Source organism: Lepisma saccharinum, chromosome 8 (genome assembly GCF_977018435.1).
Source record: "Lepisma saccharinum chromosome 8, izLepSacc3.1, whole genome shotgun sequence".
In the NCBI taxonomy this organism is placed as follows: domain Eukaryota; kingdom Metazoa; phylum Arthropoda; class Insecta; order Zygentoma; family Lepismatidae; genus Lepisma; species Lepisma saccharinum.
In genome coordinates this window covers 92,617,788-92,644,171 of record NC_139236.1, presented here as the reverse complement: position 1 = coordinate 92,644,171, position 26,384 = coordinate 92,617,788, and the positions used below count along the sequence as shown (strand labels likewise).

Sequence of the window (26,384 nt, the reverse complement as noted above, 5' to 3'; positions counted from 1 at the left end):
AAGTCACAAAGAAGAAGAAAACAGTTTCGCCGATAAAGTGAGTAATAGTTTCTCCGTATTTATTTAACAAAGTAAACATTAAAAAATATGCAAAACTTATGCTAAAGCATTCAATGTTCCATTACTACAGCTACTGAATTTGCAATTTTGGTTTTTCTATCGAGTCAAAATTTACACAAACATTAGTATAATTGAAGAACATAGGCACCCAGATGCACCATGTCCTGTGGCACAGGAATGAGTGGAGGGGACGGATGGATGTAAGGATGAATACAAACACGCAACTCAGGTGACTGAACACCTGGAAGATTCAAGTGTGAATTTGACACGGGTGGAAAATGAATAAGGAAAACAAATCAACATAGTGAATACGATACATGTTATTCAACCAGTATTTTTTTTATAAAAGTGTTTCTTCCTCCCTAGCCAAAAACTTTGCGAGATAATTGTATAACAATTTTTAAACTACATAATATCTTACCTGATCAGCTAAAAGTTGCTCACTCACTTCATGCAAAGAATTAGTGTTCGTAGACACCAACTGATATTGATCGTTCAGTTTGGAAAGATCATGCAGGGAACTTTCAATCTGCAAAAACATAACAGCAATATATTATAAAATATATCACTTACTCATTTTCAAACTAAAAAAAAATCACATTTCAATGTCTATTGCATTATGTACAAACTACTATGCAAATGGAAGTACTTATGAATTCCTAAATGAATACATGAACCACATTTGATGTAACATGTTGTATTTCGATAATGCATGTTCCAATCAAAAGCAAGGAAAACCAGCAAGGAGCAAATGCAAAAGAGACTAGCAATGTCACATTGTAGTTTAATTGGAGAAATTGTTTTTTCAAAGTTTTTGTGGTCCTTGTTAGTGTACTGTAGTTCTGAACAGTGGAGAATATCTCACATGGAATGTAATACCTGGATACTTAATAACAGACTACGTACTTGTTCATTTAGTTATCACAAATATAATAATTTTCCCTACACAGTCCATCGAGGGTCAAGGCCTGCCAAGCAGCTTTCATTCAATGATGCGCCATCAATGCAACGAACCCCATCCCTGTTATTTTCTGGCAATCGAGATCAGTCTGCTGCTACTGCTTTCATGTAGCTCCCCAATTGTCGTCACAGCACTGTCAACAACAAAAATGTGAAGTTCCAACGGAGAACTGAACCTGGGGCCACTTGCACAAAAGGCAAGAGTGCTATTAGGATATGTGTAGTTCTATTTAATAATAATAATTACCTTCGCATGTAAGTTTTATACAGTGTGGTGTCAACATTACTGCTTTGTACTCGAGCAGATTCTGTATTCTATTCTTTGTGGGAATATATTTGAGGGCTTCAGATTCAACATCACAACAAGCCTATCTGTTCATGATAAAAGTCAAACTTTGTTTACATAGAGACATGCTACTTGGGACTGAATTCCAATTTCAGAGGGATACCAACTACAGATGTGAGCCCCAACTGAGAAAAAAACTTTCCTTCCCTTGATTATGAGGTAATAACAAATATACTGTCTATTTCAGCATAAACTTCCCACATTTTCAAAATTAGCTATCTATTTTCAATACAACTTTGACATCTATATTTTAAAGCAACGTTCATTGTAGCTTTCCAAAAACACAGCATGCATATAAAATTACAAAATACATATCAGGGGTATTCTAGCATAATGTGTGTGACATTTCACACACAAAATTTAAGTCTCTAGACATGAGATTCGACTAAAATATTCATAATGAACTGATTTCATAGAATTATTAAGTACTTTGTGGTGTTTGCTAACAAATGAAAAAACTTGGAGTATGGTGACACTGACTGAACGCATGAAAAGCATTAATGAAAATATGTTACGTGTGTGACACTTTAAAAGTGTAGCATATAAGCTACAGATAATTGTGATATTTGTTGGTGAAATATGGAAATTATATGCATTCACAAACATTTAACCCATGACCGTTTGTAGTTCACTGCGCAATTACCTTCAACATCCAAGCCAGTTCATTCATGGACAAAACTTGCTTCATTTCTTACTGATCAAGACTAACTACCATATATTCATTGTGCACCATAAGATATTTTAACAGAACTTGTACTCTCTCAAGGAAACTAGAAGGTAAAAAAGTGACGTAAAATAGCCAAAATGGAAAGAAAGAGAAAACTTTCAGTTACAACCACCAAAGGGGTTTGAATTACTTATCATATTTATTATTATGATAATAATTTACAACTTATCAATGGGTATTTGAGCTTGGAGCAGGAAATGCAGCTACAGCATAGCTTTGATCACTTTACCTCCAGTATGAATGAGAGATGTCCTCCTCCATGGCCGTGCAGTCTACGGCGCTGTGCTTTGGGCTCAGACTGCGGGTCGGCATGGGTTCGAGTCTGCCTGGGTTCAGTCTCTGGGTGGCAACCTACCATTTTGAACAAATTGGGATGCTAAGAGTGAGTAACGTAACCCATCCTGGAACTCTCCTATAACAGCTGGGGATTCGACGTGCTGACCCCACGTCACCCCATTACTGATTGAAGATCTCCACACCTCTAGGTAGGATTGTGGGAGGGAGACTGGCAGTCGGGAGATCGGCCTAGGCCCTTTGAGGGCTGTCGAGTCATGGGTTAAATATTATTATATGATTGAGATGTGCAATGCATAGGGATAGCTTTTCCATCACCCATTACCAGTGGTGGCAATTGGGTTCAAAAACTAGGGAGGGGGAGGGGGGGGCAAAGACTGTATATTTCCCTTTGTAGATAAGGTTTAGCATAGTGCGGGGGCAAAAGTGGCTAAAAGTGGGCAGGCATATTTTTTTCTGGAATCCTTATTGTTTGGTTAACATTGTTGTGAAGTTACAAAAATATTGGATAATTTATAAGGGAGATAGAATTATTTTTATAACACACACTTGGAGGCTCTGGGAATTGAAGAAAGGATGAATCACTGAAAGTTTAAGGGGTTATAAAAATGAAACTAGACAAGTTAGAGACAAAAAAAAAATATGTGGCTTCTCACCATCATGGAAGAATTACATGTGCCAAGTTTCATCACAATCTGAGAGCATGGGTTCCCGAATCCCCTTTCTTTCTGGTTGAATTGATATTGAATGACCCATTTGAGAGACAATCTTCATAATTTTTGCTGTTGGTTTATTATGAGGTGGATGAATTGATTATGTAATGCATTTAAATATATATGTATTAAAGAAACTTTAAATATGTATATACTATAGTGTTGGTATGTTGCATACGTATTTTCTTAGTTAATTTCGCTCCATATTACACATGTATAAATCACATACATATTGTACATGAAAATTATACATGTTACACGTAAAAAAAATAATTACATTTGAAATACATTTATCATGCATTTTATGTTTTTCAAAAATACAGTTTGTGTGCTTGTGGTCCATTATTAATGTGAAATTTTATGTTTTGAAAAAAAATATATTTCAAATAGTTTGTTCCAACACAAATGCTTTAGCACCGACTTCTACCACTTTTTTACGTAATTTAGTAGAATAATAATGTCTTTGATAACACAACTATTACTACTACTACTAACAATAATAATAATAATAATAATAATAATATTATTACATTTATCCTGGTACTTGGACACCTTGATTATAAGGCATAAATGATGGATTTAAAAGGACTGTGAGACATGATAAAATGTCAATACAAGCTGCATATTTAATCTGATAAATACATGAAGGTCACTAAGCATTTTTGTAAATGTTATTTAAAATGCTACAAAAATCACAGGCACTTAAATGCAAGCAAGGAAGTTACACTACCACAACAACGCAACATGAAAACTTCCTTGCTTTGATACATTTTCCAACTTTATTCCACATCTCACCTAACCTGAAAAGAATGTCTTATGTAAAAATATTACACAACAGCCTGCTAGACTAGTTATGTGTACATGTGAGCTTAGCCATACGTTTGTGCCAGAGAACTTACCTTGTTGCATTTTAATTGTATTTTGTTATCAGTTGTCAATCATGCATGAACTTATTATCTTCAGTGTGAATACTGAACATTATAAATTAACACCAACTTGTTTTAAAACACAACACTGTCAAAAACACAGATCACTTGATGACTCCACACTTACTTGGGATAAAAGTGATGTGCATTCATTTCTGCGTTCTTCTAATTGACTTTTGTAATTCTTGTATTGCAAATCTTCTTCTTGCATAAGCTCTTCTTCCACATGTGAGTACCATGCCAAGAACTGGAACAAAAAATATACATATGCATCAGAAACTAAGGTTTCACAGTCCTAACAAATCGATTAGGCTACCATTAATGACAACTAAACACTATCCACAACTAGCACCCTTTTGCTGTACACTGTTGTGTTTATAATGTAAATTAGATAGGGTGTCCGGGCTAGAAGTATACAAAAATACACACATATATTTTATCAATTGTAAACTTTATCAACTTTCTTGTCCCGATTTTGTACAAAGTAACTCAGAAGGTTTTATGTATGTTGGTACACCTCAATGTGGGCACCGCTTGTAGCTCGACAAATATCCAAACGATAGCTCGTGTCAAGTACTGACCAGCATTTAAGGAGTTTTTAGCTCAACAATACGCTGTCTCAAATCACCCAAATCGTGAACTTTCCTCTTACACGCATCTTTAATGAATCACCATGCAAAAAAGTATATTGCTGTCAAATCTGGGGATCTCGGCGGGCAGGAAGTTTCTGCACATGCGTGACTCAACAGCACTACTGATCGTGCATGTGGAATACTAAAATCTGGGATCAATGGTCTATCGACTGAGCTTCACTACGAAACAATATAAGGAGTAGTTTTCACATTATAAGCAGTAATTTTTGTATATCTTTAGCCCCGACACCCTGTATATGCACTACAGGTCTACACTATCTATACACTACACTATCTATGTAGAAGCAAAACTGCACAAAGATCTTCAATTTAGTAATTCGTCGTTAACACTTTCCGGTCTGACGGTTTTCATGTGACTTTTACCTGTGGATGGACGTTTTAGGGCATTTTTTAAAAAATCCAGAAAAATATACTATTAATGGTATCACAATGTATTATATATCAAATGAAAGCTTAGATTCTGTTCTAATAGATAATTCAATTAGAGCCCGAATCGTCATTGACAATGTCCACAACATCACGAATACCACTCATTTTCTTGGCGATAAGCAACGGACACGACAGCTGCAACATGGCGTCAATCAGCATAAACATGATAATCACTTAAGGTTTGGGCAAATAAATTTAAATGCAATTCTTCGTTATTTTCAAAGAAATCATAAAATGCTGTGTACTTATCGATACCACTGTTTGGTGTGAAATATACGGTAACTATATAATAACCTACATTTTTTAAATTTACTTTGACACATAAAGCATCAAAATTATCATCTAGAATAACATTCTTAGACATAATATTTTGCTTAATTGCTATAAGTACTCGACCACCTTTATTCCGATCTAACCTATCATGACGATAAATTCTATAATTATCAGTAAACAACTCATTGCTATATACACCTTTATGTAGCCAAGTTTCAGTAATAATAACTATATCATATTCATTTGCAACGTTATTTACATAAATTTTTTGTATCTTTGTGTTGAGCCCCCTTACATTTTGATAGTAAATTGTGATATCCTCATAATTCGCCATTACATTAACTTCTCCACATCCTCATCATCTTGATTATTCTTTAGTTTGATATTCCCTGCATAATCAACCCATAAATAAGCATAGTTCTTAGCATTTCTAATTTGTCTGGCCTGACTGAATATACGCTTTCTATAGGGAGTTAAAGATTGATTAATATACACCATGTCATTACTTGAGTAACCCAAGTGAGAAGTATTTAAATTTCTTTTTACTTTTCTTTTCTGAATAAACATATCTTTGTCAATACGACGAGCAAATTTGACAACTATCTCACTTGACTTCTGATGGGGGAATTTTTTTGGCCTGTGACAAACATCTATCATGTCCTTTGTAATACTTAGATCTAAGGCTGTCCCTATATTTGCTGCAATGTCAAAGGTATTTTCATTTATGTGTGTTTCTAAAATTGAACAATTAACACAAGAAAATATCACATTAAGAAAACAATTTCAAGAAACCAAGATGGATCTGGATGAACTCGACCAATATGGAAGGCAAAATAAGTTTCTCATCTTGTTTCTTCATTAATTCTAAGTTCTCATCTAATTTCTGATGAACATTATCTAAGGATTTACCAAGTTCACGTTCGGTATCAACATTTGTTTTCTTTAAGTTCATAACTTCTTCTTTCAAATCTCGGATCAGTTTGTAAATATCATCGAGAGTTGGCAAGTCTGTCTGCACAGTTTCTAGGTGTTGACTTCCTCTTCTTTTTTTGCTACAAGGTTTACAACGCCATGTTTGCCCTGTAGATTTCATGTATTAGACATCAGTTTTATTTGAGCGCATTTTAAGTGACATAATTTCACAGTCAATACATTGAACTTTCACTTCCTGTCTTGACACAGCTTTATTACATTCAACACAGGAACTCATTGCGATATCTCGAACAACTAGTGACTTCGCTCCACATAAATCTTTTTTGTGACTGGCAATACTGTTTGTTTACATTCTGCGTATCTTACTGAAAAAGCAAATATTCACTGAATTGCTGGCTTGACTCATCATTATAATGAATAATTTATATTCAGTGTTCATTAGTAATACTTACTGTTCAAAGTGTCTTACTTTTGTCGCCATCACTCACTTCAAACTAGATAAATTTACACAAAATGTCGGAGCACCAAAGCCACTTGACTTGTCCATCGCCACAGAGTTGCAGACTTTAAGTCTATTCCAGCTTGTAAAAATAAACAAGTGTATGTTAACAAAGTTTGCAAGATTTTGAGCAAAATAGATAAATCTAGCCTCCCTAGACTCAACATAAATGACATTCATCTGCCCTTCTCCACTACTGTTAAGAATCTGGGTGTGATACTCAACCAACATCTCACCTGGGCAGAGCAAGTTAACTCTGTATCTAGAAGAGCTTTCGGTGCATTGCATTCACTCTATCGGCTCAAAAACTTCCTCCCTGAACGCATAAAAATTAAACTGGTCCAGTCTCTTGTATTTTCCATTGTTGACTATTGCGACATTGCTTTCTTGGATGTCAATCACGAGCAAGCTAAACGACTGCAGCGAATTCAAAATGCCTGCATTCGTTTTCGACCTAAAATATTCAGACCATTTGACATCGTACTTTGCGAAGGTCGAGTGGCTTAAATTAAGCGATAAACGTAAATTTCATAAGTTAATTTTACTGTACAAAATCCTTCAAATAAAAGACCCGCAATATCTCTATAACCGATTTCAACATCCTTCCGACTTTCACAGCCACAACACCAGATCGCGCGAAAGGTCTCTGCTGTCCATTCCACTCCACAAATCCAACTTTTATGCAAATTCTTTTACTGTTACCTCAGCAGGCCTTTGGAACAAGTTGCCACCTGAAATTCATGTCTCTTCCTCAATTCTGACGTTCAAAAAATTGTTAAAGTTACACATGTTATACAATGAAAATTAAATGTTTGATTTCCCTATTAATATGGCGGGTGCAGAGAATGATAGAAGGACGTAAGGCACTAAAATGAATTAGAGTAATAGTTAAGATGAATTATCATCAAAGTATACCGTATTGGACTGTGTTTTAAGTATGTGTAATATTGGACTGTGCTTAAGTAAGTGTAGTGTTATGTATTTGCTTGTACGTGTGTAAGGGCAAAGATATGTATGTGTGTGTGTGAGTGTGTGTGTCCGTATCTATAGGTTAGATTACCTTTCTTATATGTAATTTCTCTTTGTATTTTTTATTTCTCTAATTTTTTATATATTTTTTTTCTTCCTTTTTTTTCTAAATTTTAATTATTTCATATTCAATTTTTTTGTAAACATGGTCAAGTGGAAGAAAAGGCTCCACAGCCTTAACTTCGCCATGTAAAAGAAGACGAAATAAATAAATAAATAAATAAATTTCTGACGATTCTTAAGACAAAATTTCAAGTTAGTTTGTTGAAGTGGTAAAGGCCTTGCCCAGTTGTCTGAAGGCTTAGACCCTGTATGTTACGCCCCTGATTTGACGTATTATAACGTTTAACTAGAATTGAAAACCAGATAAAAATTGAATGTTTTAATTTTATTGTCTACAAAAATTAGCCTGTTCCAGCTTTCTTCCCCTCACTTCTATTTAATACATTTTTTGTATCAACCCCATGAGACGCGAGGTGCCAGGCAGTTGCCCACTTCACCCACCCCTTTATACGCCACTACATATACTCCTTTACAAATTCTTGGGCACCCCGAAGCAAAACAACCAGTGTGAATTGTGGGTTCAGACAGAGATCACGAAGCTTACCATTGTAGAACTGTGCATGCTCAGCTCGCAGTCTTCTTAGGTGACTGTTGAATCACACACGACTTGGGCGATCCTATATGTGACTGAATTCTAAATGTCCTCGTTTACAATATGTAGAGTTAACAAGAAAACCTTATGTTTTGTAGTTTTGAGGAACTATGGAATACATTATTGGGAATGCAACTCACAGAAAAGAGAATATCTTATTTAAGAAAACTTGAGGTGGGAATGATTACACCTCAAAATTTTTCATCTTTGAAATTTTGCTTGCAACGCCACCATCAACCAAGCATTTATATTCTGGACATATAGTACATTGATACAGTCATCTGTTTTGAAAAATGTAAGATACACTATCAAGTCATCTGTTTTGAAAAATGTAAGATACACTATCAATTATCTATCCAAAATTGTGTTATGTAACTACAAAAAACATGAGAAAACATACAAACTGAAAATTCACCACTCACCTGCTGTGTAGTTTCTATTTTTGTTTTGCCGAGTTCAAGATTAACAAAACTCTGGGCTAAGCCCTCGACACTAGCATCAGTTTCCTTCTCGACCACTGGACATGTAACGAATGCTTCATCTTCTCCAAGAGGTAGCTGTAACACATAGGTTATATGATTACTTAAAAACACAACAAACAAAACAGCTCAACTATTGTAAGTTATGTGATGATCTAGAGTAGCTTATCCTAGTTAGGTTACAGAAGCCGTATTTCAAAAGGAAAAGGAATTCAGAAAATTTTATTGTCTATGTAGTGAAAACAGTAGACGTCTATAAAAAAATTAAGACTCCAAGTAGTTATTTTCGGTGTTACTGTGTGATTTCATGCATCAACATCAATGCTTTTTGAACCTTAATTAACTAATGTTTTTCACAGGATAATCAGTAAAATAAAAATGCACAGCATCTTTTGACACTTTCAGTTATATTTCTCAAGAAAAACTAGCAGACCCACCAACATTGATCTACCATTTACTAACGATGTATTTTTATTAGTAAGTACTTACACCCTTAGGAAACGGTCTAGTATTTGCTGCTGCTGAAAGCTCAAGTACAACATCTCGTTGAGAGGATGTTAACGGCGCCAAAGGCTTCTCTGGCATTTCCCATTCCAATAATCTATTTTGGATTTTTCGTGCATCGTTACATGCCACGTCGGCCATGATACAAAACACAAAGTATGTGGATCAATTGGCTAATCGTTCCAGAACTACGTGCACCTAATCTTTGTTTTGTCATAAATATATCGAGATATTTTCACATTTTATTTATATATCCGTTCAGTACTAGGATATATGAGTAAGAACAAGGAATGTATATCTAAGTATTGTATACAAATCACATTGAAGCTGACTCCGGTGCGTTTTATCATATAACACTGTCAGAAAATTAGAAGTACCGTGGGATCCATGAGTAGAAAATTAGAAGTACGTACCGTGGGATCCATGAGTATTACAGTGCAAATTGTCCATCACCATGTTCGGGTACTTTATTGGACCCAAAGAGCTTCAAGAATTAACGCTGCGCCTGCGCTTTCGCCTAGTGTGTTCCATAAATCTGTAAGATAACTGGTTTCACAAGATTCACGAGCCCAGTTATTTTCGTTGAATGCGTTTGGTATGGTTTCGTTAAGTCTTTTCGGAACGCACCCAATGTAAGAAAATGAAAATAGTCGTGGATAATTTGCGAGTAATACTCGTGGATGCCACTGTACACGAAAAACATAAGTGGATAAAAAAATAAGTTAAAATGTTAAATAACGTTAGTTTTTCCAATATATTATCATAATACCACAAAAAATTAAAGTTATCTCTCCATAGATTTCACACACTGCGCCGTAGAAAATACAACAGTGCAACGCTGTGTCGCTATTCTATTAATTAATATATACAACACAAAAGTATCCGAAGGAGGCTTTGCACAAGAAAATATTTTGATGGATTTGAAGAAATGGTTCTTGCAGCTTCCAAGGCGAAATATTTGTCAAGGTGCAGGCTGTGTGGCCGAATTTCAAGGAAACCTAAAGATATACTTGCAGAACATGAAAGAGACAAATTGTTAGGTCTTATAATATTATGTGTCAGTATCGAGGTAAGTTTCTGAATTTTGGTTCAAGTACACTTCTTCACTTTTGATCTATACACAAAAAGTAAAAAACACATGAAAATTATAGAAACGTAATATTACTATCAGCATCAAACCTAACACTGCTAACGTAGAAACGTAAGATTCCCGGAGCATCCAGCAGTACAAGAAATATATATATATATATATATATATATATATATATATATATATATATATATATATATAAATGGTAACAGAATGGTATAGTGAAAACACATTTCACTCGTTTATTTCCTAATTATTTACATTTGTACTTACCTGTTATGCATAGCGGAACATTTTTGAACGTGGGATTATGCTTTTTTCACTGAAAAAAGCGTAATTTTTCACATTACACGTATTTATTGTTCGTTGCTAATTCGCTTTTGTTACACACAATATGGCGGGCAAATGTTGACTCACGTTATCTATCGTCAGATGATATGCAGTGTTTTCAAACTTATTAACCGAAAAATGCCGCACAAACTATTCACAGAAGGTTTTTAAGCGAAAATTGATCCACAAACCATTCCCGGAAGGTTAGGTTAGGCAAACAGAAAATTAAATTGGAAAAAAAAATCCGCTCACACGTCATCTTGTAAAACTACCACGTGGTTGCTACGATAACACTTATTAACCGAAAAATACCGCACAAACTATTCACAGAAGGTTTTTAAGTGAAAATTGATCCACAAACCATTCACGGAAGGTTAGGTTAGGCAAACAGAAAATTAAATTGGAAAAAAAAATCCGCTCACACGTCATCTTGTAAAACTACCACGTGGTTGCTACGCTAACACTTATTAACCGAAAAATGCCGCATAAACTATTCACAGAAGGTTTTTAAGCTAAAATTGATCCACAAACCATTCACGGAAGGTTAGGTTAGGCAAACAGAAAATTTAATTGAAAAAAAAAAACCGCTCACACGTCATCTTGTAAAACTACCACGTAGTTGCTACACTAACAGGAGGTTACATAATCGAACGCACGGAACATTTGATTCAGGTAGTCGACGGTAATGGTGGCGAGCTATCGTGCATTGGAGATGCATTAATGTCGAAAAATACATGATTTACCGGCCAAATAAGTTGAACGAATGGAGAAAACACTTCCACGAGGTTCCAAAAGTCTACAGAAACTCAGTTCCGTAAGTAGTTTCTCCTGTAAATTTGAAGAAATGTGTTTTCACTATACCATACTGTTACCAAAAAAATAAATGTACCAGTTTCATAGATCGGAGACACATTAAAATCGGATATTTTGTGTTTCGCATGGTTCGTACTTACCAATTGTGTATTGCAGAACATAGTTCAGGGTGCCATTATGCTTTTTACATGAAAACAAATGCAATTTTTTACATTCTGAGTGCTTTTTTTTATACCTTTGTTCGCTTCTGGAACACACATTATAGCGGGCACATCTTGACTCACGTTGTGGGTATGCAGTGTTTCAACGTTCTTCACCCGTGGAAATTATACATTATGCACGGGTAGCTGATGTATAGCCCGAGTAGCTGACAGATAGTCCTACGAATCATACACGGATAACCACACAAACCATTCACGGATAGCCCCACAAACCATTATGCACGGTAGCTGACCAATAGCCCCACAAACCATTGCCCATAAGGTTAGGTTAGGTTTGGTTACGTTAGGCAAGCATAGTAAAAAAGGGGGGTTTGAAACATTGACAGGGGCTTACATCATCAAACGTACGCATCTCTCTCTCTCTCTCTCTCTCTCAGTCTACAAAACTATAAAAAAAATTAATAACAAATATTAAAAAATAAGTTCTCTTAGACCAGATGTTTCTAATTATGAAGTAAGTGTCACATGTGCAATATCAAATGAGTAAAACTTGGAAGTGATTTACATAATACATTTTCTTAGGTTTGTTCCCATGTAATTTTAGTTTTCAATAAATTTGAGTTATTAATCATAATTTTGTTATTTTGTTGTCTAAAAAAAACTTTAAAAAATGTAATAACAAATATTAAAAAATGAGGTGTCTCAGACCGGATGTTTCTAATTATGAAGTAAAGTCCTATGTTTCTGTTTAAGGGTTAAATCATTTTTGGAATGGATTTCAAATTCTTCTACTTTGTACAGAGCATTCCCTGACATTCGCTACGAGACTTTGCAGCAAGCGGCCCAGCGTCAGCGATTGTCTTTCCCGGTGAACGGGGTCCTCAACAGTCGCACGCTACAGTCTGTTTTTTTCACTCTCCCTGCCTTCGCTCTCTTTCCCTTTCTGTTGACGTTGCAGACTGACGCCAGTATAATCCTCCCTCGGAAGTTGTGTTGTGTCGTGTCCGTGTGATGAAGATTGTGGCTTAATATGGCACCACAAAAGTTTACATTACAACAAAGGATTTATCTTGTCGAGTGTTACTTCGGAAAGAGGAATTGTGGAGAAGTGAGACGGTGTTTTGCAACGAAATTTCCTGGTGTTCCCGTTCCACATAGGACCACTATATTAAACCTCATAAAAAAGTTTAGATTAACAGGGTCAGTTCTGAATAAAAGTGGAAAGAAAAACCCACGTGTACTTCCTGAGGAAAAACTTGATGAGATAGGACAAAGGTTAGAACAGTCTCCTCGGAAATCTATCTGCCGCCTCTCGCAAGAAACGGGTGTTTCAAAAACCCTCTAGGTCCCTCGATTTGTCAGCCTACGATTTTTATTTATGGGGAAATCTAAAAAATAAAGTATACAAAGACAATCCACACACCATCCGTGAGTTAAAAGAGTATTGTACGAGAAATCGGGAGAATTATAGTAGACGAACTTGCACGTGTAAATGCCAATTTCCTTCGGAGATGCCAGGAATGTGTTGCAGCAGAGGGACATCATTTTCAACACCTTCTGTAGTCAAGGTTAGTACACAATATGAAAACTGTAATTTTAATAGCCGACTCTACCGACTGTCGCGGACCCCGTTCACCAGGAAAGACAAGCGCTGACGCCGGGCCGCTTGCGGCCGAGTCTCGTAGCGAATGTCAGGAAATGCTCTGTAGTAGACCTTTTCTTTTAACCAAAGTTGAAAGTACACTTTTAATTTTTTTAAGAGAGACATTGTGAGCAGCTTCTGGTAACATGTATAACTTAATTCCTAAGTTCTTATAACTATTATGTGTTTTACTTAATCTGATTGATGGTGTGTCGAGCTTCTAACAAGAATCTTGTATTGTGTCTATGCACAGTGTCTTGGGTTATAATTATGTACATTTTATTTTGTATACACTAGACAACCAAACCTAACAATCTAACATTACCAATACCTTTAAATCGTACTTCTAGTTAAATAAATATATTACATTTGCAAAAAATCATTTTACATACATACCTTGAAAATATGCATTTCTGCTACATTGTGCTGGAGCAAAATGTGTGAGTCAGACCAGCCCATACATAAACTTCACCTGCATGAGTGATAGGTGCACCGCCAGCATATAACATGCCGCAGCTGGGTTGATGTCACAGCAAAATTTTAACAACTGATACTCTGATAATTCTGTATTATATACACTGAAACATAACGTACAAAAGCAGTTACATTTTATACACATTACTCTGAAACACAATGCATTACAAGTAACTACACTCACCACATGGAGTTGGCAACAGTTCTATGACAACATAAATGTTACCACATGAGAGCACTAATTACTCTGCTACCACACATCTTTGCAAGCAAAAAACAATGGCAAATCGATCAAACTCGGTCTTCATAAACCATGCAGAATTTTCCACTTTCTCGTGGGTGTACAGAGGGCCACCAGCACCCAATTTTGAACTGGGCATTTTTTTGTGTTACAAAGTAAACAAAGGAAAGGATGAAACCATGTAAAGAACCATTACCAGTGCATGCATGTGTATGTGCGTATGTGTATTATTAGACATGTACTAATTTGACATTCAACTGGATAATGGGAGGCTATTTTTTTCATTTATACTTCTGTCCATTATTTGTACATGTGTTCCAATAATTTTATTTTATGTTTTTGACATATATTTCATTTCATTTTCTTGACTATTATTCTAATTTTTATTTCAGATCAAAGAAAATGATGAATTGCCAAAGAAATTGTGCATCGATTGTGAGAGAAAACTGTTAGATTGGCAGGCATTTTGTATAAAATGCAAGAAAACCCAAGACACGCTGTGGAAAGTAATAGCTGGTCCCCCACATGACAAACTTCACTCCGGTCAGTCTCCCAGCCAAGCCAAAGGAGGCAGAAAGAACCACAATGGCGAGAGCAAGAAACAGAGGATACGTAAAAAATCGGTCATTAGTAACAATTGCATTACGATATGTAATGAAGGTGATTACCCTAAGGTTTTGAATCAAGAGGGGCATGGGAAACTTGAACACAGTTACAACAGGGATAAGAAAGGTTTTGGGTGTGATAATAATGCAGTGATCAGTTTGCATGAAGTTGGTGAAGTTTTGAATGAAAATCCAGTATCATCCAGAGAAAATAGTGTGTTTGTGCCCAAGGTGAGTTCGGTACATAATGACCTCAAGAATGTAATGCCGTGTGGAATTGATAAAAATGAAGAAATCAAGCAGATGTTAGTGCATAATGTTAACAATATAGAGCATGGAAGCGACAGCATACATCAAAATATTCCGAAAGACCCTAGTGAATTTTCTGCAAGTGAAAATTTTGGAAGTAGTAAATTCAACGTAACTGACTTGTGTAGTACATCACTGCCGTGCAAAGGAGAAGTTCAAGATTTACATGTGACCATTACTCAAGATGCAAGTATAATTATTCAAAGACACTTTGATAATTGGGCCAAGAAGGAATCAAATGTTGCATTATGTGAGGTACCTGGATTCAAAGATCAAGACATCGAGGAAACCCAGATACCCAAGGTGGAGGAGTATATGTGTGGTGATTGTAAGGAGATTTTTGTGAAGAAATCGAAGTATGAGAAGCATTTGAAGACCCATTCCTCAGGATATCAGTGTGATAAATGTCCTAAGAAACTGAAGACTCAGGTTTCACTAAAGTACCACTTGAGCACCCACTCAGAATATAGGAACTTCTGTTGCCATACATGTGGCAAACTGTTCAAAACTTACACATGTCTCTTGAATCACTTTAAGATCCACATGGAAGAGAAGAAATACAAGTGCCATATATGTGGGAAAGAGTTTCGTCAAAGCAACCATCTTGTGGAGCATAAGAAAACACATACAGGTTGGTATGGTTATTTCTTGTTTATGTTCTAAATCGTGCATGTGAAACTCTTAGCCTTCTTAACCCTCAAAGTTGCATTGTTCTTTAGTTTTATACATAAAAAAAAAAGTTTAAATTAAATTGGCTATGATTCAACTGGAATATATTTCATGGGCAGTGGTGACATTAAGGGCTGCATAGACCCTGTGGAGCGGTGAAGGGGCAGTAAGGTGGCTGATTAATCAATATATAGGGTGATTCAAAAGTTGCTATATGTACATAGCACACTCATTGTTCTTTCTTTCAAGTAGTAGTATGATTGAATACACAAATTTGTTTTCCTATGTAAACTGAGTGGGTCAAATGCATTGGCATGTGCATTCACAACAACGTAGGTCATATTGAACATGTTGTGTGGCCACAATACTGCTCTGTATGCTATGTATGGTGACTTTTGAAGCACCCTCTATATTGGTTCATTATTTTTAGTGTATATAGATTACAGAGGAATGCATTCATTCAGTGTTATCATAATGCAAATAATGGATGAAAATCTTTCTGTACTGTAAATAGAATAATTTAGTTCATAAAAAAATAATGTGTTACAAGTTTGTTTCTGAACACAGAAGCTACAAGCTTAGACTAAAACATTAATTAATGTTACGCACTTGTAACTACATTATACCAAATGCTGGACAGAATACGTTCTTGCCTATAAAAGTACAGGAGCAGAGCAAAAAAAAGCATACAATCTAAACACACACATTGCTTTATTCCTTATATACCGAAGTGTAAAAAGTGAAGTGAAAAATGAAGGCTCAGCTAGTACTCAAACCCAATTCTCGGGCATAGCATGCTATTCAATTTCATTTCTATATATTACGTTTCTTGTGTGTGCCAAGTGTAAGAAATATTCAGCTGCATGCTGCGAGACACTTGGCACTGTTGAGGCCATCTAAACTAAACCAAACTTCATGGTACAGCAGCCTTCTAAAGGCCTGGGTGTACTAAGAAGCTTTTTCATTGGGTAGCGGCGAGGTCAGTGTGCCAAGTGTCAACACTGACTGCTGTTTTCTGGCTTTCAAGACCAGAGCCTGTACTTCCTCTTTTCAAGTAGCTCTCCAATTGTTCTCACTATGCTGGGTCTACACCAAAGACAATAATGCTAACCATTTAATGGTATGCAAAAGACTTGAGTTTGAATCTTGCTTTTTCACTTAAGTTTTACGTTGATTTATCCACAAATATCCAATACCCCTCTAAAATATTTTACTTAGTGCTTATTTATGTCTATTGTTGGCTCTAAATTTACTACCATAGCTCCCTGTTATGAACTTACACCCCAAGATGGAAAATTCTGTATAAAACCATGCTTTACTTTGCTCTTGTACTTTGACAGATAAGAACTAACACTTGTAACCTGTAAAAAAAAAAAAAAGTAAGGTTTTCATACCTTGAAGGATTAAGAGTGCAAGTTTTGGCTTTACCTTTTTCAGGCGAGAAACCTTTCAATTGTGGTGATTGTGATCACAGATTTGTCACAAAGGCTCAGCTGATCAGGCATGTGCAGACTGTGCACAAGAAATTGAAGAAGTACAAGTGTGACATGTGTGGAAAGGAGTTCTTCTATAATTACAATTATCAAGGTAAGCAATGTCAAAGAAAAGGAGTCTGTGTGGAAAACTGGTGTTGCAGGCACAACTCTAGTCTCTGGAGATCAAGGAATTACTCAAGTAGTGTTCGAATGTTGAATCTGAAATCCAAATTTTTATTATGATTCAAAAGATTCAATATCTCATTCTTCAAATATTTTATCTGCACATCTCTACTTTGAACTACAGTCAAATAATAGTTTTCTAACCACAAAAAAGAAAGCTGAAAGGTAATTTCGTAAATGTTCTCTTAACCACAGTTGCTAATTATAAAACACAGATTTTTCTCACCAGATTCTTCTTCAAGAACCTTATTTATTTATTTATTTATTTTGTCTTCTTTTACATGGCGAAGTTAAGGCTGTGGAGCCTTTTCTTCCACTTGACCATGTTTACAAAAAAAAATTAATATGAAATAATTAAAATATTGAAAGAAAATGAAGAAAAAAATGTAAAAAATACAAAGAAAAATTACATATATGAATGATAATCTAACCTATAGATACGGGCACACACACTCACACTCACATATTTCTGCCCTTACACACGTACAAGCAAATACATAACACTACACTTACTTAAGCACAGTCCAATATTACACATACTTAAAACAGTCCAAAACGGTATACTTTGATGATAATTCATCTTAACTATTATGCTAAATCATTTTTGTGCCTTACGTCCTTCTATCATTCTCTGCACCCACCATATTATTAGGGAAATCAAACATTTAATTTTCATTGTATAATATGTGTAACTTTAACAATTTTTTGAACGTCACAATTGAGGAAGAGACATGAATTTCAGGTGGCAACTTATAAGCCACACATACTTAAAAGCTGTATTTTATCTAACAGAAAGTTGAAAGATAACAAAACTAAGAAACAAGGGATATGATGCTAAATCTTCATGTTTTTTTTTTTAAAAAATTGTTCTTTTCAGCTGGGGAAATGGATGGGGAGGGGAAGAGGTATTCATTCAGTCCCCACACCAGATATAAATTAATTATTAATTATCATTCTACTTATTGGGAAAAATCAGGGACAACTGTGCTTCAAACTGAGACTTTATCTTTCATTGTTCTGAACAATTTTGGTTAGAAGATGAGCACAGGCTAGGGCCTAAGGCTCCACACTGGGAGATTCTAGGCATTGACGATGTCATTAGTGTTTCAAAAGTGACGGATCCCATTGTCATGCTATTGACAAACAATTCCACACAGTAAAATGGTGGAACTTAAAAATCTGGAAAACTAGTACTGGCTCAGTAGCTAGATCAGTGGCACATGTACCAGGGCTTCAAGGCCTGGTTGAGCTGGCATTTTTTCTTTAATTTCTCAGAGTAATCTCCTGTGTGCACCACATCATCAGGTGGAATTTATTAGGCCCAGGTTTACACCCATGTAAGGCAAGCTCTGATTTTCTTTATATGCAAGGGATAATTTCTCTAATGTTATTTTTCTATTTCTGTTCAATATGAGACTAATCAGAAATGTCAGTGCTGTCAGCTAACAATGGTATCTCATTTACCAGCAAAATTGCTGATCTAATATTTCCACAAATGACCAATAAGTTTGTTTGCCACTAAATTTCTGTCATTTCATTATTGCTATCAGGCATCTGCCATCATTTCCCTTCACATTAGGTAAAACTATTTTGACTATTTTGTAAAATTTGTTTGCAGGGAAGAGTGAAAATGTAGACAGCACATATAATTTTGCTCACAACTTTGGTGAAGGATACATTCACATAACATGAACAGCAGCTGTTACATTCTTTATCTGTGCCTTCGCTGCCCCTGTTGCAACCTCCCTTTAGACAAAAATCTGTGACTTTGATGTCATCATGCAAATTTCCTCCACATCTGTGTCAAAGGTCTCTACAGATATCAACTTTTGTGAACAAAGGAGAGTTTCATTGCTTTGGCCGGGGGTGGAATGTACTGTAGGCACTCTGCATTTATTCTTGTGAGATATAAATATCTGTATCATCAAAAGTAGTATGGAGTGTGTAGTAAGGGATGATTTCAGTAACAGTCAATTAACGCTTCAAGCGATGATTTAAAAAATATAGAAAAAGTAATATTTGTATATTTCTAAATTTTATGTAACTTAATGAACTCCCCCTTCCCCACCACCACCACACACATAATTTACCTTCATTGAACAGTTAAACTTTTGAAAAATGGACTTTGTTTACAAAGCCCCCTCCCGATAACCTGTGAGCGTCCCTGGAGATCAATTCTAGCTATGGACCTGTTGCATATACAGATACAGGGTTTCATCTTAGCTAATTCAGGTTCTATTTTTTTTTCTAAGGGAAAACCCATGAGAATGAAGGTCATGTACATGAATGAAAGTGATTCTTTATGAAATGGTTGCTATATGAGGTCATACTATTGACCACCACAAGATGCACTTTCTCTTTGACAAATTCTGTCTAAAATTTAAATGTGTCTTATCGTCCGAAGATCTGTTTGCTTCTTGTACACTAAATTCACTTGTTCAGTTTTCAATTACCAGTAACAGATGTACCGTAAATGTGCACTATAGTCAACAGTTTTAAGTGACATTCAGTGATCAAGCTTTTAGCACTAGATTAAATTTCTATGAAGTGCAGCCTTTACAGACGAGATACTCATACAGTAACGATAATATTTAAATTACCAGTACAAGTTGTTCAATATGGAAAAGAGCATGGTAATAAGGTAAAAGGTAAAGTTCCCCGTGTATCACGAAGGCACATTTAGGGAATGTGGGAGTACGACCCCACACGTTCTCAATCTCTGCCCTTTTGGAGGTGATGTGATCAGCACCGTGCTCTGGCTGCTATTACCCCCCCCCCCCCCAGGGTTGTCCCCACATACCCATTGATTTAAATTTCCAGTTGTTAGGGCATCTGACTACCATGCAAGAGACCCGAGTTCAATCCCTGGCAGGGGAGAGCTGGAATTTTTTCCAACTGTTCAAGCTGCTCCAGCGCCAACCCAGCATCGTATAAAGTGGGTACCTGGAGGAAATTATGGGGGGTAAAAGCAGCCAGGGCATGATCAAGAAAGTGTGGAGCTCTAATTCCACACCCCTATACACCTTCATGGCATGGTGCAAAGCACAGGGGATCGCTTTATTTACTTTACCTTAATTTTACCTATTGATTTGAGGCTGGGTGTGCCCAAGAGCCATTTAATACGGGAACAAGGCCAGAAAAATTCCAACCTTAGATCACCCACCCAGGTCGAACCTGGGTCTTCCGCATAGCAGTCAAACACCCTAGGGCAGCAAAAATACATTTTGGACCAACACCAACTGAGAAAAAGATTGTGAGTGGTGGAAACAAGAAAATCAGTTGATCACACTTGAAGAAAATATATAACCATTATTTTTGCAGGCATGCAACAAAGTGGCCACAATTAGAAACAGAGGTGTGGAATTGGGTGAGAGACCACAGAAATCATGGCATCTCATCAACTATTTCATGAGTTCATAATTCTTCCCCATCATAGGGGATAAGCTAGAGAGGTAGCAACATTATGCTAAGTACAATAGAGACAGAATTTCATGTTGATAAAAATATAACTACATTTTAATGTACGTGATTCATCTTTCCAGCACACATGATGAGGCACATGGGACTAAAGAACATGCAGTGTGAGCTGTGCGACAAGTCTTTCTTCACCAAAAATGCTAAATTTAGACACATGCGATTCCACACACGTGAAAAGCCTTTCAAGGTGAGTTCTTACTGTGTCCTTGTATTATATTGCCATTATCATTATTATGCTGAATGTTTTATTCTAACTCCACCTTTGTTAATAGAAATTGATTATTAGAAATCAATCAGGATTGGCCATTTTGTAAGGTATTGAAATATTTCTAGTTTACGGCTGTTTCAAGCATAAAAACACATTTTTTGTTGTAACACTTCATGCTCCCTTCATCAAACATTTATTTTTAGTTTGATTAATGATACAGTTATAACCAGGGGTGTAGTGGTGCCAGGGCGCTGCCCCTGTACTTTTTTTTAACCCCTGGGACCACCCTGGTTTTTTATTTTTGTAACAACTATTTTTTCCTTTAAAAGTCTTCCTTAAAATACCTATATCGAAAACACATTAACTGACATAATAAAATACATCTAATCTGTTATGAATAGCCAGCCAGTAAAGCAACCATTATTTAGGCGAAAGAATCAATCAGCTGGCTGCATTGTGTCGACAATGGAAGTTAAGACCAATGCCGCCAGCATTTTCGCTCTCAACAATGGATTTTAGTTTCGATAAGACGGTGAAGCATAAGAAAGGGAGAATTTGTGGCTGACTCTCGCTTGCGTCTGTTCTTTTGTTGTTAGCATTTGCATTGTGAGTTTCGAGGTGATTAAAACATCTTTTTGGTTGCGCACTGATTTTCTATTCGAAATGAAAAGAAGGTGTGAGAACAGGTTACAAATTGTTTCCAAAAAGTACAAAAAACAGAAAATAAAACTGTGAGTGACAATGGTAGTGATTCTGCAGTACTGGCTGTACATAGTGTTAATCCTTCGCCGAGTATATCACACGTAACACCTGCAAGCACCACCTCAGAAACGGCAACAACAACAGCGACATTCCAACATGAAGCCAATACAGTTAATGTTTCGTGTTCTGATTTTCCCTCTATATGGTCTGAGCAACAGTGGTTGGAGCGTAAGCAAAAACTTCCATGGTTGATAGCAAGAAACGGGTATTTAGGGTGTGATGATTGTTGTTCCGTAGGCTATTTATAACAATACACGTTTATTAAATTAGAAAATATGAGGTTTACATATAAAGCTTTAAATATATTGTTCTTATTTTTCGCTGCTACAATTATTACTTTAACCGACATTTCTAAATAGGTTTTGACCGGTTTTGCGACATGTGGGCGAGCGGTATCATGTTGAAAAATAAGTTTATCATGTCTGTTCTCCCATTTTGGTCGTTTCCTGGCCAGAGCTTGCTTCAAATGCATCAATTGTCGTCGATAACGTTCTCCATTAATAGTTTCACCCGGTTGCAGCAGCTCATAGTACACCACACCTTTCATATCCCACCATATGCACAGCATAACCTTTGCACAGTGAACATCTCGTTTCGGTTGTGATGGACCTGGTTCACCTGGCTTCACCCAGGCCTTTTTTCATTTCGGGTTCTCGTAATGGATCCACTTCTCATCTCCAGTAACAATGCGATGCAAAAACCCCTTTCTTTCCTGTCTTTGAAGCAGCAATTCGCAAATGGTTTTTCGTCTTTCAACGTCTCTGTCTTTCAATTCATGTGGAACCCAATGTGACATCTTTTGAATCATTCCCATGGCTTTGAGGTGTTTGGAAACTGTTGTTTGATCAACGCCTAATGCTTCTGCAAGTTCTTCCTGCGTTTGACACGAATCCTGATCGAGCAATGCTCTCAATTCTTCGTCTTCAAATTTTTTTGGCTGTCCAGGTCGCTCTTGGTCTTCCAGGCCGAAATCACCACTTCTAAACCATGCAAACCACTTCTGACACGTTCGCTCAGCTAGCGCATGGTCACCATACACTTCCACCAAAATACGATGACTTTCGGTAGCACTTCTCTGCATGTTAAAGTAATGAAGCAGAACACCTCGCAAAAACACTTTATCTAGCACAAACTGCGCCATGTTCAGTTGACTACAAAATGCTGTTGTTGACGCGTTGACACGATGCGCGATGACAGGAGTTTTCAACGCATGTGTGGATACACGGAACTGTGGGACGATATGCTCGTTACGCCATCTCTTGCCCAGGTGCACGAATTAATTCCTAGACCAAATATTTTTATAAACCACATTGGAATTTGACATTTGCTGCTCTATGGGAGAAATTGGAAGGTTACGATAATACCTCCACACCCCCTATACGCCTTCATGGCGTGGTGCTATGCACAGGGGAACACTTTACCTTTTTTTACCTTTTACGATAATATTTATTCAATTTATGAAATATTGTGCAGTGAATATGTCTCGAAACAGGCACGTTAGTGACACGAAGATGTTTATTATGAGAAAACACCAAAGGGACCGCCATGGTACTATTTATTTTACCACTACACCGCTGGTTATAACAAGTGCTTTTTTTTTGTGGTAAGAAAGGTTCTTGTACTCTTGAACTTAGTTTATTCTTGTGTTCATCATGAGAACTAGTCAAAACATTGTGGTATGTTCATAAATAATCACATATACATGTACTGGAAACTATAATTGCTGAACCGCTAGGCTCTGACACATAGGAGACTCATAAGAATAAAAAGGCCGAAGACCAGCTCACACAAGCAGATCTTATTCCTTCAGCGAGTACCTGCTCCAATGATGTGAATGAGAGAAGACAGTGCTGTTAAAAATTGAATGTGTGCGTATAAACAGAGTGATCAAATGCTACAAACTGTTGGATGAAAATGGCAAATGTATGATTGTATTGTTCCAATCTTTTTACAATCTACATGAAAGGGAGGGGGTTGCTTTTATGGATCAACATGGAGACATTGCCGAAGGTGGGGAAGCTTGTGTAAATTGTTAATTTTGTCATAGTTAAACTGAATTAATCTCAAATTACATTTTTTTGTTACTCCCAAATAGATGTCAAAACCAATGAGTATCAAGATCATTTCTAAAGTTCCAATATGCAGGTTAATCATTAACCAGCTGTTCCTAGAAATACATCATGTGTATTATTGAAGCCTTATGGCCACTGGTACTGTCGTTGCAGCCAGTGTAATCTACTTTGGGGTTTTATTTTGCCTCTATGTCGCATCCTTATCTTTATAAAGCCTTTTACCAAAGGTATGGAAATTTTTCCAGTTTATGTGTATTGATTTCAGTTGTGGTAAGGCTATCTATGAGACATGAATTTTATTTAGCATCGCACAATGATTCAGAATACCAAAAATACTATTTCTGGTGAACTACCCAAAGAACTTCAACATTATTTCATTGAAAGATATATTGCAATTTTTTGACAAATTTTTATGTCATATTAGTCATATGCCACTGCAAGGTTAAGTTATCCTAGATAATATTTATTCTGGGTGTTTGGTTACTGTTCATCTCCTCTTTTGTTTTCATCAGTGTGACATCTGCGGGAAAGCATTTGCCGATTGCAGCAACTGCAAGAAACACAGAATGAAGCACGACTCTCCTAAAACAAAGGGCAGTGGACGAAGAAAGGCTTTGCCACAGCCAGCAGAAACAAAGGCTACGGGAGAGGAGGCAAAGACAGGTGCTTACAGCAGCCTCAAAAGTTTCCTGGAATCTGGAGTGGAGACGTTTGCCACCACAAGAGAGGAGGAGACCAACGTGGAATACGTAACGATGGTACCTGCAGAGAACAAGACCGTTGTTGCCGCAGACACATTTTCGCTACCCTCCGATGCGTGCATGTTCCTGACCGACGGCAGGGAACTCGAGAACTTCACTGGCAGCGTTCATAATGATGAAACCATCATGCTTCTTCCGTCAGCCGTGAATTTGGACCTGAATGGCACCCTTGAGGTCCTCAAGCCGTTAGTAGTCACCAATTCGTATGCACCTTTTGCCAAAAGTGGGGTTCCGGAGGAAAACACTGATATTTCCACGGATGGAAAAGGCGAGAGTTTAACGCTACATGGCCCATCTGCATCGGAGACAATTTTATGCTTAAATGTTTGCTAACTGTGAATTGGACAATAATTGGTGTTTTTTTTTATATTTATTAGGAAGCCGATTCCATTCCTATTAATTTGAAATTGTAAATGTTAGAGTATATATACCGCGGTGGCTCAGTCGGTAACGCGTCTGACTACCATGCTAAAGGTCCCGGGTTCGATCCCCGGCCGGTTCAAATCCGGGAACTTTTCTAACGATGGAAGCGGCCCCGGTGCCCACCCAGCGTCGAATAACATGGGTACCTGGGGGAAACCCTGGGGGGTAAAGGCGGTCAGGGGCGTGATGCTGATCACATCACCCCCACTCACGACCGGATCAAGAAAGTGTGGGGCGTTACCCCCACACCCCCTATACGCCTTCATGGCATGGTGCTAAGCACAGGGGAGCACTTTACCTTTTTACCTTTTAGAGTATATATATTACAAGACATTATTGTGTCAATCTACTACAGATTCTGCGTATTACCTCTCTAGGTTACGTAAGAAACTAGGGAGGAATAATGATAAGGGAGCAAAGAACATCAAAGAAAACAAATGTCTTTCCCAGGATTTGAACCCTTGGTTGTGTTACACTAAACACTCTACCATAGAGCTACCTGTTAGAGGCATTCCAGCATTACATGTGTGACCTTTCACACACAAAATATAAGGTTCTAGCATGGGCGGTTATTCCATGGAATTAAGGGAATGAGTCATTCCCTTTTAAAATAGAACACACGCTAATTTTTTACTGTATTTATTTGGTCAATTTATTTTTACAGTTTCATTCAAACTATTCTTACGTAGTAGCATATCTTCTTCTAAGGCCTGTTATAGGACCTGGCTGGTCCTACTAGCCAGCAGGCAGCCAGTGTGTTGCATATTTCGTGACACTTCGGGAAAGGAAGTCCTTGCCAATCTTCATATATATTCGGCATAGGGAACACATGACCACTACTCATTCCAGCCTCGGAGTTTCTTTAGAAATAAATCTGCCTCAAAAATGCATACGTTGTAATATTTTTTCTTCTTTTACAGCAAATTTTGCATTGTGAGTTATCCCAGTGAAATGTGCGTTATTTCTGAATTTGTATGAAAAACGTATGTTTAAAAATCATACTTAACAATTGACCAAATCACTATGGTTCAATTGACTCAAAAGGAATGAATCCACAGAACTCATTCCGGGTCTTGCGGCAGCTAGCTAATGGTACGGGCGAGAATGTAGGGGAGTGCTGGAAACTCTCTTCGTCCAGGGACTGAGGTCGAGAAGTTTTGAAGAGAAGACCAATGCCTGATTTAGACTGTACCGGGTGTAATAAAGAAA

At 36.9% G+C, this 26,384-nt stretch overlaps 2 protein-coding genes across 2 annotated transcripts in view; one reads left to right on the top strand and one right to left on the bottom strand.

Moving 5' to 3' along the window:
* Cog3 (conserved oligomeric Golgi complex subunit 3) overlaps positions 1-9,616 on the bottom strand; it is a 47,106-nt gene extending 37,490 nt beyond the window's left edge. Inside the window, exons 1-4 of the mRNA XM_083127294.1 lie at positions 9,466-9,616; positions 8,920-9,054; positions 4,154-4,273; positions 482-589 (exon numbers count right to left, since the gene is read on the bottom strand). Coding sequence (XP_082983420.1) covers positions 482-589; positions 4,154-4,273; positions 8,920-9,054; positions 9,466-9,561 — 459 coding nt within the window. The 5' untranslated portion in view covers positions 9,562-9,616. The remainder of the gene's footprint in view (positions 1-481; positions 590-4,153; positions 4,274-8,919; positions 9,055-9,465) is intronic.
* Positions 9,617-10,367: 751 nt separating this feature from the next.
* LOC145991654 (uncharacterized) lies at positions 10,368-25,176 on the top strand. Its single transcript, XM_083127718.1, has 5 exons — positions 10,368-10,549; positions 14,624-15,776; positions 17,252-17,401; positions 21,015-21,136; positions 24,504-25,176. The coding sequence occupies exons 1-5, from the start codon at positions 10,409-10,411 to the stop codon at positions 25,083-25,085; spliced, it is 2,148 nt and encodes a 715-aa protein (XP_082983844.1). The 5' UTR covers positions 10,368-10,408; the 3' UTR covers positions 25,086-25,176.
* The last annotated feature ends 1,208 nt before the right edge of the window (positions 25,177-26,384 follow it).

What these genes read in the sequence shown, in the direction of transcription:
- LOC145991654 (XM_083127718.1), top strand. Translation starts at nt 10,409, where the DNA reads ATGGTTCTTGCAGCTTCCAAGGCGAAATATTTGTCAAGGTGCAGGCTG. An exon ending in CTATAATTACAATTATCAAG is followed by an intron (nt 17,402 to 21,014) that starts GTAAGCAATGTC and finishes TCATCTTTCCAG; the next exon opens with CACACATGATGAGGCACATG. An exon ending in CACGTGAAAAGCCTTTCAAG is followed by an intron (nt 21,137 to 24,503) that starts GTGAGTTCTTAC and finishes TGTTTTCATCAG; the next exon opens with TGTGACATCTGCGGGAAAGC.